The sequence below is a fragment of the Loxodonta africana genome, chromosome 6 (assembly GCF_030014295.1).
Source record: "Loxodonta africana isolate mLoxAfr1 chromosome 6, mLoxAfr1.hap2, whole genome shotgun sequence".
In the NCBI taxonomy this organism is placed as follows: Eukaryota; Metazoa; Chordata; class Mammalia; order Proboscidea; family Elephantidae; genus Loxodonta; species Loxodonta africana.
In genome coordinates this window covers 56398785-56418875 of record NC_087347.1, presented here as the reverse complement: position 1 = coordinate 56418875, position 20091 = coordinate 56398785, and the positions used below count along the sequence as shown (strand labels likewise).

At 36.8% G+C, this 20091-nt stretch overlaps 1 protein-coding gene across 4 annotated transcripts in view; it reads right to left on the bottom strand.

Annotated features, from left to right (window-relative positions):
- The window catches only part of HIBCH (3-hydroxyisobutyryl-CoA hydrolase), a 94053-nt gene that overhangs the window by 51943 nt on the left and 22019 nt on the right, over nucleotides 1-20091 (bottom strand). For all 4 annotated transcript variants that reach the window (XR_010322268.1, XM_010602723.3, XM_010602719.3 and 1 more), the window contains exons 2-6: nucleotides 18654-18696; nucleotides 16053-16193; nucleotides 14421-14505; nucleotides 10770-10850; nucleotides 3103-3155 (exon numbers count right to left, since the gene is read on the bottom strand). Coding sequence is in view for 3 of the 4 variants with exons in the window: in XM_010602723.3 (XP_010601025.1) it covers nucleotides 3103-3155; nucleotides 10770-10850; nucleotides 14421-14505; nucleotides 16053-16193; nucleotides 18654-18696 (403 nt within the window). In the remaining variant the exon portion in view is untranslated. The remainder of the gene's footprint in view (nucleotides 1-3102; nucleotides 3156-10769; nucleotides 10851-14420; nucleotides 14506-16052; nucleotides 16194-18653; nucleotides 18697-20091) is intronic.

Sequence of the window (20091 nt, the reverse complement as noted above, 5' to 3'; positions counted from 1 at the left end):
CCCCATAGAGTTCCCAAGGCTGTAAATCTTTACAGAAGCAGACTGCCATATCTTTCTCTCATGGAGCGGCTGGTGGGCTCAAACCACCAACCAAATGCTTTAATCACTGCACCAACAGGGCTTCCTATCAAGTTTATATGGAAAGGCAAAAGACCCAGAATAGCCAACACAATATTGAAGAAAAACAAAGTTGGAGGACTGTCACTACTTGACTTCAGGACTTAAAATAAAGCTACTGTGATCAAGATAGTGTGGTATTGGTGAACACAGACTAAATCTCTGAAACACTGAACAGGTGGAATTCTGAAAATGACAAATGCCTGTAGCAAGGTTACTGAGAGTTTTTATGTCTCTACCTTGGTCGACAGCACCTTGTTTGCTGTATATGACCTTGCTTTCCAGGATACAATACAATATACCTCTGGCTCCTCCAACCTACTCCTTTTGCCCATTTGTTCTCTAGAAATTGCAGTCTCTCCATAATGTGGGGAAAAAAAATTAGTGTATCAAAAAGCAGCACAAATGTAACAGAGATGGCTACCCAATTTTCTAGTCGGTAAGGATTTCACATTATTCAATCAGGGAAAAATGTAAAGAAATCTGACTCTTTATTTTCTCACTGGCAGGCAAGCACGGAGAGGTTATCTATTACTTTTTCAAGAACCGTACATCAACCTTGAAGTTAATAAAAATGCCAGTGCCTGGCAATAAACTAACAAGCCTAGTTTTTAGTGGTGATTAAGTCTTAATACTTCCATTGTCTTTACAGATTTTACAATGGAGGCTGAAAAAAAAAAAAAATTATCACACTAGATAAAATTTCTAACCTGAAAGTTCTGGTTTTATACTTAGGTTAGCATCATTTTAACAGTGCCATCTTTAAGTATATCCAGATAAACAGTCTTTTTCAAACATTCAAAGCTTATTTTTTCTTTAAATAATTCCTCTACTTGGCTTTTTTTTAAAATCATTTATTTGCACATAAAACCCTTGGTTAACTAACCCTCAAAAATGTTACTACTATCTGATTGTTCCCATTTGCAAAGCAGATTTCTAAACACATGAAAAAATAAAGAAACCATGTAAAAAAAGATGGTATGGCATTTGGCTTTTTATTTTATAAAGACAAGAAACTCACGGGGCAGCTCTAATTGATAAGATCAGTTGCTTGATCTTTCTTGCCCAGTGAATTAACAATTGCTAACATTTTTAATAGAGCCAATGACTCAAAATGTGTTTTTGACCTCTCTTTTACATTACAGGTTAAATATGGCACTTCTGGAAAATATCTAAAGGTGAATGATAGTGTTAGAAATCAAGGTTCCTCCATTTTTGCTGGCTCCCGATATCTAAAATAAAAAAAAAAAAAAAACCAAGCTGCAACAGATTAAAAAATACGGAGCCCTCTAATAGTAAGCTCATGATAGCCTTAGAAGCACTTCAAATATGAAAACATAACCAATTCTAAATTGGTTACCTGTATCATTTATATTAACATACTCAAATGTCTCACAAAGTTGCTCTTTTGAAACTACCTCTAGCTTTCACTCACTAATAACAAAGTTTTCAGTGTAACCACTAGCTCTCACTCATTTTCATTAAGGGACAAAATCACTTCAGTGTGTAAGGACACAAAATAGAGAATAAAATTTGGGTTTTACCAAACAATAGTTTAGCTTATCTAGTAAAAAATGTCTGCTTTTAAGATTTATCTATACAGGATCAAATTCACAAGAGCAAACTGAATAAGATTTGATAGGAACCTTAGTAGGCAGTGAATTCATGTTAATGGAGGAGGAACAATTTTTCAGAAGAGGAGGGTGAGAATAGTTACACAACTCAAAGAATATAATCAGTATCACTGAATTGTACATGCAAAAGCTGTTGAAGTCGTATATATTTTGCTACGTATATATTCTCAGCAACACAGAAAATGAATAAATTATAGAAAAAGTAGTTTTGATTTTATTTCAATAATCAGAAAAAAATAAAATGTAGCAATACACAAATGGATGTAACAAGAGAATTTTTAAACAGCCAATAGATTTCATCATGATCAAATTCTGCTTGTCTTGCGTCACTCTCCTGTAAGAGTGTATTAAGAGGTCCTGACTCCACCTAGTCCACAAAGTTATCAGCTTGATTTTCAAAGTCTTTTGAATGAGTCCCCAACCCACTTACTCCACAAAACTTCATATTCACCTATTTGACTTCTCTATCATATACGGGTCTCTTCACTCTCCCTTGGATATATTTATTTCCATACTAGTCCTTTTCTCAGACTATTTCCCTTGCCTGCAATGCCCATTGGTCTCCTACTATCTGCCTAAGTCCTATCAATCTTTCTAGGTTCAGCTCAATTCATATGTTTTCTATGAAGCCCTTTTCCTGCCATGAAGACCAGTATCTGTCACTTCTTTAAAGGCGTGTTCTTTGCTACAGTCAGTGCCATACAACTTACCACTTGTTCTATAATGATTTTATATTCTCCAACTCCATATCAAGCTATTTGAGGTCACTTACATTTTAAACTTCTTTGGTATACACAAATAGGCTATCGTAGAAACAAAATTAATATTTACAGGTGATAGAAATTCAGTTAAAGAGAATGTCATAAAGAATCCATACATTTTCACTAAGGTGAAATTTTGTGCAATAGGTATAATTTAAGCAACCACATTCCCACTGTTCAGAGTCTAAGAAAAAACTTTTAACGTTTTGATTTCTTTTCTGAAGTTATTGGAAGCAATCAGTTCACTAGTAAGCAGAAAAAGGGCTCTACATATTAAAAAAAAAAAAAAATCAATTCTGTTGCTTAAAAAAGCTTACTAATGCTAGGAGTCAAAATAGCATATAAAATAATTAAGAACACAAAATGTTCTTTTCAGGTGAGATAGTCTATATGTGCTATAAGCAAAAAAAAAAAAAAATTTATCTGCAAGGATCCAAAAGCCATGAAGATTTTGTTTCAACAAGTTCTACAAAGATATCTAATGCTCTATTGGGTTACATTCATGACCTCACTTCCAGTTGTTAATTACTAACTTTTTTTTTTTAATGCAACTCACTTATGTCAATAATGAGAGTAAAACAGTCACTTACTCCACCCATCGTAATTCCATGAATAAGTGCAACATACGGTTTCCGGCAAGAATCTAAAAAGAAACAGAGCTGTAATTAATTGCCAAGTTTAAAATACATTCATGTTTTACCAAAAATCACATATTACATGAACACTTAGTATTTTCGCTAAGAAATTTTTGCATAAAATACTAAATGGATGGTTTATAAAATATGTTTTTTTTAATGTCAATTCATACACAGTCCTGATCTTCTACTCATTATCATTTAACAGTTCAATTTGAAACAAATGAAAGCCTTGTATAACTCAGCTGTTGAGAAATACAATTAATATTTGCCTTATAGACCACCAATGTTTATGTACACAGTTGTATTTTAAAGAACATAATTTGTTTTCCATACACGTATCTGGATATATACAGAATAGAAAGCATCAAGAAAAAAGCATGAACTAGGAGTCAGAAGACCCAGATTCCAGTCTCAGCTTTATCGTTAATTGGCAATTCAACTGGGCACAACTTAAATTTTACGTGTGTGTGTTACATGATATAATACACACACATTATAATACACACATGATATAATACATACACACTATGGATGAGTTTCTCCCTTTCCAGCTGGAAAATTCTGTTAATCATACAAACTTCTACTCTTTTCCTCTCCCTTTTTATCTTTCCTTTGAGAGGAAGTTGCCTAGAACATTACAAAACTATAAATCACTGAGCTTTTATTATAGTTTGCTGCCAATATTACTCCTTGCCAGAAGCCAATATAAAACTGCAGAGGTTTGATTCATCTAGTAATTCTGTAAATATTCCCAAACAAGCCACCAAGGCACAACTCTAATATCAGATTCTCAAGGACCCCTATAGTCCTCAATTTTGACCTGAGTTCCCTAGAAACTGTGAGAGAAAATTCTCTATTGATCAGAATGGAGATAGACACACGTGCGCATGCACACACAGGCACACACGTGATTTCAACAACAGATACATACATTTCAGGAATAAAATATCAGAAAGCTAATTAATGCAGGACATGAAGCCATATGCTATCAAATTCCTTACTGACTATGAAATATCTTAAATGTATTATGGACTGAATTACATCTCCTGAAAAGATTATTAAAGTCCTAAGTACCATACTTGTTTAGAAAAAAGGTCTTTCAAATGTTGTCTGTGAAGTTAACACGAGGTCATACTGGAGTAGGATGGGTTCTAATTCAATCTGAGTAGTACCATTATAAAACAGGGGAAGTGACACAGAGACAGACACACAGAGGGAAGACAGCCAGGCCATATGACACAGGAGGCAGAGGTTGCTGCAGATGCAAGCCATGGAAAGCCTAGGACTCCCAGAGGCTGAGAAAGACAAGAAAATGCCTTCCCTAGAGGCTTCAGAGAGAGCATGGCCCTGCTGACCCTCTGAATGGGATCTCCAGAACTGTGAGATAATAAATTTCTGTTCCTAAAAGCCACCCAGTCTGCAGCACTTCATTATGGCAGCCCTAGGAAATGAATACACAAGCTTTCTCTCCGTATAGTAACATTTTTACCAAACTCGTTTTTTTTTCAAATTCCTTAAAGGTTTTCACCCATCTCGTTTTATTTAGTACAGAACTGCCCTGTCCAGTATGATAGCTACCAGTCACATGTGGCTATTTAAATTAATTTAAATTTAATTTAAAATTCAGTTTCTCGGTCACACAAACTACTTTCAAGTGCTTAATAGCCACTTGTGGCTAGCAGCTATCACATTGAACAGCATAGATAGAGAATATAACCATCATAGCAGAAAGTTCTCTTGGACAGTGTTGGCATAGAATAATAGAAGGAATAAAACATTCTAAGTAAATTTGATATGTGGAATTTTAGGCTTTGAGCTAAAGTGGGAAACCTTCCTTTCCCCACTCTTCCTTCAAAGACATAGAAATGCTAGGAAAAAGTAAGTTTTAAATGCAATAACCAAGTTCAAAACCAGTAAATAGAAGTCCCCAGGTAAAACAAACTCAAAAGATGAATGGAAGCTACAGCCAAAGAAGTCATGGATGTGAGTATGTATGTGTGTCTTATGATAGGGAGTAAGGGGTTAATTTTAATTCTGGGCCACGCATTCTATGCAATGACACATCCACATAAAGCCTCAAGTAAGGAAGAGCTATTCCACTTGTAGAACAGGACTAGAAAAACTCTATCCGCTGATCCAGGAACTCATTAAGGAAGCTTACTCTCTGCCTAAATGAGTAGATAGGAAAAAAGGCAGAGAAATCAGATACTCAAGCACTGAATAACAACCACCACCTCTGCAACTGAACGAACAAAACAACCCTAACAAATTTCATATAGAAGGGACATCTTCAACTCAGTAAAAAAAAATTCTGCAAGAACCACCGCAATCATTCAACATTACAATAGTCTTGGTCAAAATAAAATACAATAAGAAAAGTCATAAATACAAGGATTAGAAAGGAAGAGATGGAAAAAATTAGGCAATTCTACCTTCTGCACATATATAGAAAAGCCAAGAGCATCTATGAAAATACCATTAGAATTAATAACAGATTTTAGCAGGCTTGCTGCAAGTTAAGACCAAGATATCAAAAGCTTTTCTAAATGCCAGAAATAGTCAAATAAATATGTAACAGGAAAAGAATTGCAATTAAATGGTGTAGTAGCAAGAACCAGGAAACCCTGGTGGCGTAGTGGTTAAGTGCTACAGCTGCTAACCAAAAGGTCAGCAATTCGAATCCGCCAGGTGCTTCCTGGAAACTCTATAGGGCAGTTCTACTCTGCCCTATAGGGTCACTATGAGTCAGAATCAACTCGATGGCAACAGGTTTGGTTTTTGTTTTTTTGCAAGAACCACAAGCTACCTAAGAATGAAGTATTTAAAAAAAAAATCAAGCAAGTATGGAGAAAATTACAAGACACCATCGGAGAACATGAAGTCAGCCTAATGAAAACATTCTAAAACTGGTTCATGGTGATGGCTGCACAACTTTAACTTTACTAGAAATCACTGATTATACACTTGAAATGGGTGACTTTCACGGTATATAAATTATAACTTCATAAAGTTTTTAAGTCTATGTGAATAAATGAAGTGACGTCATATTCATTGATAGAAGACTCAATATCAAATATGTCAATTCTCCCTAAATTAATATAATTCACCATCATTCCTAGCAAAATCTCAACAGGATCTTTTGTAGGACCAGACAAGCCAATTCTCAAATTCATATGGAAGATCAAAAGTCCAAGAATAGCCAAGACAATTCTAAAACAAATAAGAACAGTCTGCTCTACTGGACAGAGATATACTTCAAAGCTATAATAATTGCAACACTGTAATTTCAATATACCTGTTGCTAGTACCCACTGCTGTCGAGTCAATTCCAACTCACAGCGACCTTAGAGGACAGAGGAGAACTGCCCTATACAGTTTCCAAGGAGAGCCTGGTGGATGTGAACTGCCGACATTTTGCCTAGCAGCTATAACTCTTCACCACTATGCCACCAGGGCTTCCAAATTTCAATATAAGTACAGACAAATGGATCAATGAACAGACCTGGGCACATATAAGAACTTGGTGTATAACAGAAGTGTCATTAAAATCAGTGAGGAAGGGATGGACCTTTCAACAAAAAGTATTAGGGCATCCGGTTTTCCATATGGAAAATAATAGATGATATCACATGCAAAAAAAAAAAAAACTTCCACATACATTAAAGACCTAGAGTATAAATAAAATACTCAAATTGTTAGAATATAAGAATATCTTAACCTCAGCACAGGAAAAGTTGGTTCTTTTAAGATGCAAAATAGCAGAAATCAAATGCATACATTTCACTGCATCAAAAAAAGATTTGTGTATGTCAAAATATAACTTAAAGTAGACTGGAAGGATCATACTTGCAATATATATTACCTACAAAAGCTAAGTATCCAGAATACATAGAGAATTTCTATAAAATCAGCAAGAAAAAGATAAACAATCCAATAGACTGACAAAGGATGAAAACATAAGAACCATTAGAAAATACATTCCACTTCATTGATGTTCAAGGAAATACAAATAAAAGCCACAATAAGATATAATTATATGCAAAGTTTAACAAATGATGAAAAGGACATGTAGAAAAATGAGGCTTATACTTTAGGGAACAATTTGGAAACAAACTGAAGATGTATGAACTCCATATCATCCATCAATTCTGCTTCTAAATCCCAGGAGAAAATTTTTCACAAGGTACTAAGGGAACTGATAAGGACGCAACAATTTGTATTAGCAAAAATTGGAAATAACCTAAAATACTCCTCAACATAGGCCAGTAAATATTATTTACTTAATAATTCATGATATTAAATACTATAGAACAGTTACATTTCATGTTGTTACAAACAGGTTATGAAATGGTATATACAGTAAGATAGTGTTTGTCAATTTTAGAAACAAAATATTTTTTCATAAATATGTAGTAAAAATATAAAACATGGACTAGGAGGATACACTACAAATGAACAATAACGACTGCCTCTGGAGAGGGAGGAAGAACAATGGCACCCAGGAAACCAACAAAGCTGACTGAACTTCAAACTTATTAGGTGCCATCGAGTTGATTCTGACTCATAGCAACCCTATGGGCAATAGAACGAAACACTGCCTGGTCCTGTGCCATCCTCACAATGGTTGCTATGTTTCAGCCCACTGTTGCAGTCACTGTGTCAATCCATCTTGTTGAGGGTCTTTTTCTTCTTCGCTGAACTTCTACCTTACTGTGATGTCCTTTTCCAGGGACTAGTCCTTCCTGATAACATGCCCAAAGAATGTGAGACAAAGTCTCGCCATCCTTGCTTCTGAGGAGCAACCTGGCTATATTTCTTCCAAAACAGACTAGTTGGTTCTTCTGTCAGTCAATGGTATAGTCAATATTCTTCACCAACACTATAATTCAAAGGTATCAATTCTTCTTCGGTCTTCCTTATTGACTATCCAGCTCTCACATGCATGTGAGGTGATTAAAAACACCATGTCTTGGGTCAGGTTCATCTTAGTCCTCAAAGAAACATCTGTGCTTTTTACCACTTTAAAAAGGAGTTTTGCAGCAGATTTGTCCAATGCAATACATCATTTGATTTCTTGACTGCTGCTTGCATGGGCACTGACTGTGGATACAAGTAAAATGAAATCCCTGACGTCGTCAATCTTTTCTCTGCTTACCATGCTGTGGCTTATTGGTCCAATTGTAAGGATTTTTGTTTTCTTTTTTATTATGCTTTAGGTGAAAGTTTACAGCTCAAGTTAATTTCTCATACAAAAATTTATACACATATTGTTATGTGACACTAGTTGCAATCCCTGTAATGTAAGAGCACACTCCACCTTTTCCACCTTGGGTTTCCAGTGTCCATCCAACCAGCTCCTGTCCCTCTCTGCTTTCTCATCCTGCCTCTGGGCAGAAGCTGCCTGTTTGGTCTCATGTGTCCGTTTGAACTAAGCACACTCTTCACAGGTATTATTTTATGTTTTATATAGTCCAGTCTAATCTTTGTCTGAAGACTGGATTTTGGGAATGGTTTTAGTTCTGGATTAATAGAGCGTCCAGGGGCCATGGCTTTGGGGGTTCCTCCAGTCTCAGTCAGACCATTAAGTCTGGTCTTTTTTATGTGAATCTAAGTTCTGCTCCACCCACTTCTCCCACTCCACCAGGGGCTCTCTGTTGTGTTTCTGTCAGGACGGTCACTGGTGGTAGCTGGGCACCATCTAGTTCTTCTGGTCTCAGGCTGATAGAGTCTCCAGTTGATGTGGCCCTTTTGTCTCTTGGGCTAGTATTTTCCTTGTGTCTTTCATTTTCTTCATTTTCCTTTGCTCCATGTGGGTTGGAACCAATTGATGCATCTTAGATGGCCACTCACAAGCTTTTAAGACCCCAGACACCACTCACCAAAAGAGGATGCAGAACATTTTCTTAATAAACTATTGTGCAAATTGACCTAGACGTCCCCTGAAATCATGGTCCCCAGACCCCAGACCCAGCTACTCTGTCCCCAAAAGTGTTTGGCTGTACTCAGGAAACTTCTTAAGCTTTTGGTTTAGTCCAGTTGTGCTGACTTCCCCTGTACTGTGTGCTGTCCTTCCCTTCACCTAAGATGATTCTTATCTACTATCTAGTTAGTGAATTCTCCTCTCCCTCCCTCCCCACCCTCATAACCATCAAAGGATGTTTTCTTCTGCATTTAAACCTTTTCTTGAGTTCTTATAATAGCAGTTTCATACAATATTTGTCCTTTTTTGTGAGTAGGATTTTTGTTTTTTTTATGTTGAAGTGTAATCCATACTGAAGGCTGTGATTTTTGATCTTCATCAGTAGGTGCTTCTCATCCTCTTTGCTTTCAGCAAGCAAGGTTGTGTCATAGGAACATTGCAGGTTGTTCATGAGTCTTCCACCAATTCTGATGTCATATTCTTCATATAGTCCAGCTCCTCGGATTATCTGCTCAACATACAGATTAAGTGTGGTGAAAGGACACAATGCTAATGCACACCTTTCCCAATTTTAAACCATGCAGTATCCCCTGTTCTGTTTGAACAACTGCCTCTTGATCTATGTACAGGTTCTGCATGAACACAATTAAATGCTCTGGAAATCCCATGCATTGTAATGTTATCTATAATTTGTTATAATCCACACAATCAAATGCCTTTGCACAGTCAATAAAACATAGGTAAACATCTTTCTGGTATTCTCTGCTTTCAGCCAAGATCCATCTGACATCAGCAATGATATCCCTCATTTCACATCCTCTTCTGAATCCGACTAGATTTAAACTTACAGTATTATATTTCCTTTAAATATGTTTTAAAACATCGAGCAAAAACAAAATATAAATGTCTTAATTCTGGGCTGGTGAGTAGAAAAGTATTTATTATGCTATTCTCTGTAATTTAACTTTCGAAACACACACTTGATAAAAGGACTGCTTCACTTCCAATGAAACTTGGTAACTCGAGTATAAAGAAATTTTCATTCCAGAGGCCCTCAAAAATTAGGAAATGATACTTTATTTTATAAAGAAAATTGAAACTCGATTTTTGTTGGTCTCCCCCCACCCCCAAAAGAAAGCCAGCCTAGTGATCAGGAATTCATATTTTCATATTGGTTTTATGACCAAAAAAAATTAAGTACAACCTACTAATATTAAGGAAAGCCTGGTGGTGTAATGGTTAAAAGCTATGGCTGCTAACCAAAAGGTCAGCAGTTCAAATTCATCAGGTGCTCCTTAGAAACCCTATGGGGCAGTGCTACTCTGTAATTTAGACTCTTTATTTATGAGTCAGATCGACTTGACAGCAATGGTGTCGTTTTGGTTTTTTAGCTAATATTAAAATGTAAGTTGTTTTGAAATAAGTAGCCCGAATAGTTTAATTTGATTTATACCAAAGCACTAATCACAACTATAACCAATCATTTGCATGATCTCTCTCTCCACTGGACTTATTTTATGCCTGATGAAGGCAGAAACCATAGTTATCACCCCTACTATCCTTTACCATAGTGATTCGCACAGAGCCTGGCATGTTAGTACATAAAAGATTAAATAAACATCACTATTAATTACATTTTTAAACAAATCATACTCATTTCTTGATTTCATTTTCAAAGCTCTTGGCAAAGCACACATACCAATGGCACTGTTCATGATGTATTCTTCCCTGAAGAAATCTTGAGCTAGCTTCTGTTTTGCCTTTCCAGCTTCTGAGACCTCTACGATTGAAAAAAAAAAAGGTATAAATACAAATCACAAAAGGTGTTTTCAGTAAATATAGTCCAAGAGAATAAATTAAAATTATTGTGATACTAAGTAGCCCAGGGTAAACTCTAGAATGGCTTATTACTAAATTTTTGGAGCTGCCCATGCCACAGGCATGATAAGAGTCAGTCACGGATCCATAACCCAACACTACAGACTCAAGGCAAAAGTTCCTATTAAGAACTTCTTACAAAGTGTTATACTTAAATTAATAATCATAAACTGCTACAAACTGCATTTTCTTTTGACTGTTCTCTCTAGCATCTTAATTAATATTTGTGGGATACACTTTTCCTTTAGTTATACATCTTGACAAAATAAAGTACATCTTGTATATACAGTATATTCCATCTAGTTAAATATTTCTGCCATATCCACTTCACCATGAAACATTTATTGAACTCTGTAACACACGCTATTTTAGGTGCTGCACGTAACAAGAAAGCAATTTAATATGGCTGCCTTGGAGTTCAAACTAACAGGAAGACACACTGCTACAATACACTCTTTGTGCTATGCCCACAATAAGGACGAGTGCTGTGGGAATGGGAGCAGAAGAGTAATAAATAAAAGAAGACTGCCTAGAAGAGGTAAGACTGAGCCAAGTTTGAACAGATGGGTGGGGATTTTCTACAAAACAGGAGGGGGAGCTCTAAGTAGAAGAAAACAAAACAAAACAAAAAACAAGCCCGTGGTCGTCAAGTCGATTCCGACTCGTAGTAACCCTATAGGACAGAGTAGAACTGCCCCACAGAGTTTCCAAGGAGTGCCTGGTGGATTCAAACTGCTGACCTTTTGGTTGGCAGCCATAGCACTTAACCACTACACTACCAGGGTTTCCAAGTAGAGAAAGCAGTACCTATAAAGATACTCAAGCAAGAAAGAACAGAGTAAAATCAAGAAACAGCAAATATTTTTTAGAAAGCTTAAGTAAATACTGAAAGGTGAGGTTAGAAAGGTAAACAAACCCAAAAACTCATTGCTGTCGAGCTGACTTCAACTCATAGCAACCCTATAAGACAGAGAACTGCACCACAGGGTTTCCTAGGAGCGGCTGGTAGATTCGAACTGCCAACCTTTTGGCTAGCAGCCGAACGCTTAACCACTGTGCCACCAGCACTCCAGAGAAGTAAATAAGATAGTAATACTCAAACCCACTCAGTGACACTGCAGGAGAAAGTCAAGGTGATCTGTTTCCATAAGATTACAACAAAGAAAACTCCACGAAGCATGTCTACTCTGTCACACATGGGTCACCATGAGTCAGAAACAAGACAACAGCAATGCATTTGTTTTATTCTTACTCATTGAAAATATCAATGGAAATGTACCTTCTCAACGCCATTGCTACAGCATACTATAGCTGGTTTGGTAAACATATGACCAGTAAATATTTCCTGAATAACGAATATTATTCACTGGTTTCTTTTTATTGCAATCTCTATTATCCAAAGTCCACATCTCCTACCTCGGTCCTACTGCAGTCAATTTCAAAATCACTATCAAAATTTTCTCTTCCGTATACTGCAAGCTCATATAAGTCAGTCTTAAACATCTTTAAGCCCTATGAGAATTTTCTATTGATATACAATCAAATGTGCATGTTTCTACTTTATAAGGAATATTTACATAAGAATCCTATTTAGATTTTTAGACTAACTCTTTAGAATTCTGATTCACCTTCTTTGAAAATGTTCCAAATGTTGAGTCATTTTCCTAGTTTTTAAAAGAAAAATCTGATATCTACTTTTCTCATTCCATGGCTTTCACTGATACATGCCAAAAATATTATCCAATGCTTACCAATTCTAAAAGGAAAGAAGTCAAATTGTACTGCCTTTGAATTGAAGCTCTTTTTTCTTAAAAACCTTATTATATTTCCTTATAATCTTATTTTCAATTAGTTAAAGCAATGTAATTTCACATAAATTACATTCGTAATACCAATTTTTTTTTTTTTTTAATTTTCTAAGTGCCCACTTATTGCCTTGAACTTGGATTTTTAAAGTTTCCTGGAATTGGAATCCATTGCTTTATAAATTTAAACTAGAATAAGTCTGAAATTAGAACTGTATTTTTAACATCAGTATAATGTTAGGCCTATATGGATAAATAGCTCACAGAAGCAGCTCAACTCTATACATAAGGCTCTCCCTATCTGCAAACTAACAAGATTCTTTCTAGTCCAAACTCCAGAGGAAAGTTAATCCAAGGCTGAAAACAATGTTTTAAAAATACTCTTGTTGTAGGCAAAACAATAAATTCGAGAACAGTTCAGTTAAACAATCAAAGTTTCCATTAAACTGCAATTTTTTAACTCAGTTATTTTCAATTTAATAGTTATTTGAAATTATCCTGAATCAAGCTTATTTCTTCCTATCATAAATGTAGTAATTCATATAAACCTGTAAATTTGATGAACAAATTCAGCACAAAGATGGCTGTGTTAACACAATACAAAAAACACACAGGTACAAAATAAAAATACAAGGAAACAATTATGCCTGGATCCTTCCAATTCTATAATAAACACAAAATGTAAAAAGTTTTCAGTATATATAAAATACTGACAACCAGTGGTGATTAACAATAAATGCACATGGTTTTGATCCTGGGAGCAAACATTTTCTCTCTTTTGTTTTTAATAGTTAAACATAGTACAGACAGGTTTACTCAATTAAAAAGATAAGAAAGATAATGAGAATTAACCTTTTTATGTTATAATACTACTTCCTTCAAAAAGGTAAAGAATTAGAGTCCAATCCCTCACATCTGAAATTGTCCCCCAAAAATGGGAACTCAAAGTGAGAATGCTGAGCACCAAAGACAAAGGTAATTAAGGCATAAGCTTGCCCTCAAGGAGATCTCAGCATGTTTATTTAAGCAGATATAAAAATATACTAGTATATAAAATACACAGAGGGTGTTTGTTCTAGGATCATGGAGGGAGAAGTTTCTAACTCGCTCTGGGCGTGGGGAGATGGAATATCAGAGAAGACAGGAATTGAATCTTACAGGATTACAAACAGTTCAACAGCAGAGTGAAGAAAAATTACAAAGGGCAAGCACGCACAAAGTCCTGGAAATACGTGGGAGCATGTCATATCTGGAAACGGCAAGTCATTCAACATGACATGAGTGTAGAGTTGTGTGACAAACAGAATTGCTTAATATCAGGTTTTCTAACATAAAATTCAGTGGACTCACATACCATAACTGGACATTTCATTTAAGATGACTCAGGCAGAGAGACAAATAACTGAATCTCAGAAGTTCACATTTGTAGTTTTTTAAAAAATCGTTATTCCTCCCATTTTTCTAATATTAACTAAAAAATAAAAAATATTAACTACAAAAGATAAATCTTTAAATTTTTTTCTAAGTTAATTAAACAATGTATTAACCTAATTTTAAAAAATTCTAAAAAGTAAAGAAAATTACAAAGTACCACAAAAATTTCCTATTATTTTATCAGTTCTTTTGGGAAAAAACACATTTAAGTGAGGAGGAAATTTTTTTTTTACCTATGATATCACCACCAGCACAAAAAGCCTTTTCTCCAGCTCCCTTTATAATGATCAGGAAAGTTTCAGGATCTTGTTCCCACGTCTATCCAAATATAAAAGACAATGGTGTAAGCATATTATAAACTGTTCTTGTTAGCTGCTTTCTATATCGGGCTCTGTCCTACATAAAATTTTAAATAACAGAATGAAAGCACTTTTGATACTGATCAAATCTGCAAATGACGGGGTAGAAAAGGACAGTTAATAAATAGCATTTAAGACTCAAGACTCATGATCCAATAGAAATTCAAAAGGCTAGAACAATGGACTGAAGGAAAGACTAGTTAAACAGAGACAAAAATAGGGCCTCTATAAATTCTACAATCAATAATAAAAACTTAATTGCACAAAGAAGAGCTGTAGCTAGACAGACCTGGTTATGTAAAAGGATAATGTAGCACCAGAGTACGTTAACAGAAATGTGGTATTCTAACATGGAAGTTTCTACTCTCTTCCATTCTAGTCCAACTCTAATCTGGAATACAAAGTTTATACCTAAATATTTCTAAGTCCCTAGGTGGTGCAAATGGTTAGCACACTCAGCTGCCAACCAAATGGTGGGTGATTCAAGTCCACAAAGAGGCACCTTGGAAGAAACAGCCTGGCGATCTACTTCTGAAAAATGAGCCACTGAAAATCCCATGGAGCACAGTTATAGTCTGACACATATGCGGTCACCAGAGTCAGAATCACCTTGACGGCAGCTGGTTGGTTTCTCTGTATGGCACGTCAGTCCCAAACAGACACACGAGGATAGAAGAGAGACTCTTCAAATAAAGAATGATTTAAGGAATTGGTGATGGTGGGGCAACTAGTATTTGTTCAACACCTATGTAGCAGATCATATTAGGTGCTTACATAAACCAAAAATAAAAAAAAAACCATTGCCATCGAGTCAATTCCAACTGATAGCGACCCTATTGACAGAGCAGAACTGCCCCTCAGGGTTTCCAAGGAGTGGCTGGAGGATTTGAACTGCTGATGTTTTTGGTACTTACATACACTATTTTATTTAATCTTCACAATCAGCCTATGAAATATCATCCCCACTTTACAGATGAAGAATGTAAGGCATAGAGTAATCAACTTCCCCAACCTACACAGTTAATAAGTAGAAATCTGAGTTTTAAACACAAATAGTCTGACTTAAGTCCAATGCTTTTCCAATGCACTACACAGTTTCACTTAGAATATAAAAGCTTATGGCCTACTCTAAGAAAAGGTGGGTAAGTACTTCCTAACACTGATCTTAAAACCAAAAGGCTGTCATGCGGAAAAGATTAGATACGTAGCTTCATGCCACGAGAGACAGAGCCAGTATCACTGGGTAAAAGGCCAGAGAAACAAAAAGTAGGAGCAGAGCACAAGCAAAAACTTCTTGGCAAATACAGGCTACGTAAAGGTGCCACGTGAAATCTTGTCATGAGGGGTGCTCGGAGGGAAGCACTGAGGACTCAAGAACCAAATGGGGTTTGGTTGGACACACATCCCAGACGGTCCTACGAGTCTTTGGGAAAGAAAAACAAAAACGTTCTATTAACACATACTTTTTAAAAAATCCATGTAATTGGCTTAAAGAAAATTACAAACCTTTAACTGTAGATAAATCTGCCGAAGCATAGTAAAATTCAGTGCATTTAGGAACTTGGGTCTGTTTAGTGTGATCACTCCTGCACAACCTTTTCTTTCCAATAGTACCTCATCTGCTGCATTTGTGTGTTTGGACATTCCCTGTGTAAAGAAAGAATAATTTTATGATAAAATTCATTAAGTTTTTGTTATAAGCCAACATCAAAACATATACAAGTCAGATAAGAAACTGTCACATAATGTGAACAGTAACTAAGCAAATAGATAGCAAGGTACAAACTTATCATACGAACCAGCAATCACATTCCTTGGTGTTTAACTAAATGTCTTGAAAACGTTATGTCCACACAAAAACCTGCACACAAATGTCCACACAGAAACCTGCACACAAATGGCCACATAAAAACCTGCACATAAATGTGGGGAGGGGAGGGAAGGGGAGGGGAGGGAAGGGGAGGGGAGGGGAGGGAAGGGGAGGGGAGGGGAGGGGAGGGGAGGGGAGGGGAGGGGAGGGGAGGGGAGGGGAGGGGAGGGGAGGGGAGGGGAGGGGAGGGGAGGGGAGGGGAGGGGAGGGGAGGGGAGGGGAGGGGAGGGGAGGGGAGGGGAGGGGAGGGGAGGGGAGGGGAGGGGAGGGGAGGGGAGGGGAGGGGAGGGGAGGGGAGGGGAGGGGAGGGGAGGGGAGGGGAGGAGCCCTCCGTTCTTCTATCTCACAGTTTTCACCACCTAGAATAAACATAGTGTATAACAGGAAGAAAACAGATTTTGGAATCAGATGGACTCAAACATTATAGCTATGATACTCCCTACTCATATACCCTCGGACAAGTTATTCTCAGAGTCTGTTTCCACATTTGGAAAATGGAGATAATAACACCTCTAAGGGTTAGAAACCCTGGTGGTATAGTGATTAAGAGCTACGGCTGCTAACCAAAAGGTTGGCAGTTTGAATCCCCCAGGCGCTCCTTGGCAACCCTACGGGGCAGTTCTACTCTGTCCTATAGGGTCGCTATGAGTCTGAATCGACTTGATGGCAATGGGGTTTTTTGGGTTTTCTAAGGGTTACTATATGAACTTCCACCACAGCCCATCTCTATCTGTTGAAACCCTAATCTTGCTTCAAGGCCTGTATCAAACAAATGACACTTCCTCCAAGAGGTTTTCAGTGGATAAAAAGGACATCATTCCCACTTTCGCTCATACATCCAATTTATTTGGCCATTTTACCACACTTTATTGGTGCATATTTCTACCTCTTTCATTAGACTATTCATTTCTTAGGGTCAGGAACTGTCCTGTTCATAACAGTACCTCGAAGTGCTTAGTTAAGGTCTTTGCATACAGAAAACAAGCACTTAAAAAAGGTCTGTTCAAATGGCAATGATTATAAATTGGTCGATATTGATTCGAGATCATCATCTGGATATACAGGATGAGAACATGTATGCTGTCATGAAAACAATATGTGCAATAACATTTCATGCAGTCCAACCAATATACCTTCATACTAAATTGAACTACTTTCTGTAAAAATAAATAAATAAAATGAAGTTTTCTTCATGTCCAGGTCAAATTTATGTGGAAGAAATGAGCTTCTGCAGTAAATTAAAATGCTACTTAATAGTTTAAAATAGAACATTATGGGGAATCTCTCCAAGAATATTTTTGTAATAGTATCTCCAAATCAGTCTGTGGATACAAAGGAGGCCTCACTGGACAGGTTTCACTGGCTTTTGTTAGCTGAGCAATCCCCATCTGCAGAAAGGCAGGCCCTTGGCATCCTTTCTGGGTTCTGTTGGAAGGGTCACCAGGGATGTCACAATATCACCACAAATCAGTCTCATGCACTTCTCATACCCCTGCCTGCAACACTGCCATCAGTGGCATATTTCCAGCACTCCACTGTGAAATAAAGAAGAAAGAGCTCTCTTTCCACTGACTTTACTGGTTCTTAGAGAAGGATCAAACATGGACTGCTTCAAGTACAGCCTCTTTATCATCCCTGAAGCACATGTAAAAACCAACTGGGACCCAGAACCACCCAGCCCTCAGGCCTTGATTAGAGTCCAGTTTCTCTTTCTTCCCTCAAGGTGCTTTATGCCCCAGTTCCCACAGTCTCCACATGATCAGGATTCTGCCATGTCTTCCCATTCTGCCTGTGTATTTATGTCTGAATATGAATTGCTAATACCACTCCAAGTTCTTTCCCCAGGAAACTCCTCAGCCCCATGTCTGTCAGCTAAAATAAATAAAGGTGGGAACATATATTCCCATCCTCGTATCACCATCTCCTCTTAGGCTTAACTGAGACACATTCTATAATAGTTACTTAATACCCACTCTGCTAGCAGTTGTTAAGTTTATGGAGCCAGATCCTCTGGGTTCAAATCCAACCAGACTTGAAAATCTATGCTCTTAACTGTAACCTCATGCTACCTACTAAAAGGTATGTGTGTCAAGGCTAGGCACCGTAAAACTGGAACCATGGTATACCAAAGCCAACAAAACCTGCCACCCCAGTATTTGCCTACTGACCTGCAACAGTAACATTTAAAGTTACACATCATAATCTAATAATGCTAATAAAATAAAGTCCAAACTTACCAAATGCTGCAGTATGATATGAGTTCTTTTGAATGAATTAAATCTGAAACAAAAAGCAGAATAAATATAATGAACATAGTAATGTGAGCAGTCATATCTCAACTTACAAATACTACATTCTTTTTCCCTCTTGCTTCTTTTAAACGGTATTACAACAACGGTACAACAATAGATCTCTATTCGCCTGGAGCAACGGAGGAAGGACAGCCAGGAATAAGTGGAGGAAATGGAATGTGTGGCTAGTTGCCTCCATGAACAAGTGCCTCCTTTGCCATGAGACCAGAAGAACTGGATGGGCTCAGCTATTATTGCTGAACATTTTGATCAAAGACTCTATAGAAGAATCCTATCAAAAGGGGAAAAATATAGAACAGAATTTCAAATTTCATGGACTCCAGATTTCCTGGAACCATGGAGGCTGGATGAACCCCTGAAACTACTGCCGTGAGACAATCTTTAATGCTTAAACCAAAAATATCCTCTGAAGTCTTCTTGAAACCAAAATATAGTTTAGTTTAGCTTAAACTAGGAAAGAATATCTACCTTGAGCATTGTGCTCTTTTAAGATTTATATGGGATCAAACTGACAGCAGTAACTCAAAAGATTAGATAGGAAACTTAGGGGGCATGGAGTTTACGTTAAGGTAGGAGAAACAACTTAGAAAAGGAGGGTGAGAATGGTTGTACAAATGGAAGAATATACTCAATGTCACTGAATTATAACGTAGAAATTGTTGAATTGGTATATGTTCAGCTGTGTATGTTCTCAACAAAAATTTTTAAAAAGGTAATGCAACAAAAATAATTTTTAAATGGTTTTATAAAGATGCATGAACTTTTCATATGCAGAATGTCTGCAATCTCAGGCACTGTTGATAGATATATAAATTGGTATTGCCTTTCTAGTAGGCAACCTGGAGCAGAGCTACAACCTTTAAGCCTAGTAATTACAGAAGTACCTATACTAAGGAAATCTTGGCGATACGGTCGTTTGATTTATGAAGATGGCGTGACAAATGGGAAAACTGGAAACAATGTAAATGTCTAACAACAGGGCAATATTTTAAAATTATGCCATTTATACAAAAGTATTACACAGCCACTAAAAATATTTCTCTGTTGTTGTCAGGTGCCATCAAGTCAGTTACGACTCACAGCGATCCTATATATGACAGAAAGAAATGCTGCCCCATCCTGTACCATCCTCACAATCATCACTATGCTTGAGCCCATTGTTCCAGCCACTGTCAATTCATCTCATTAAAAGTATTTAAATAATACATATGACTCAGAGTAATACTCATGATGGAATGTTACCCACAAAAAAGGTACAAAACAGTAAACACAATACACCACTAACTTTGTTGCTTTAAAAGTGTTTGTTAATGGCTGGGAATACAAAGCCTAAGACATAGCCTGAGAAAAGTGATCAGTGATA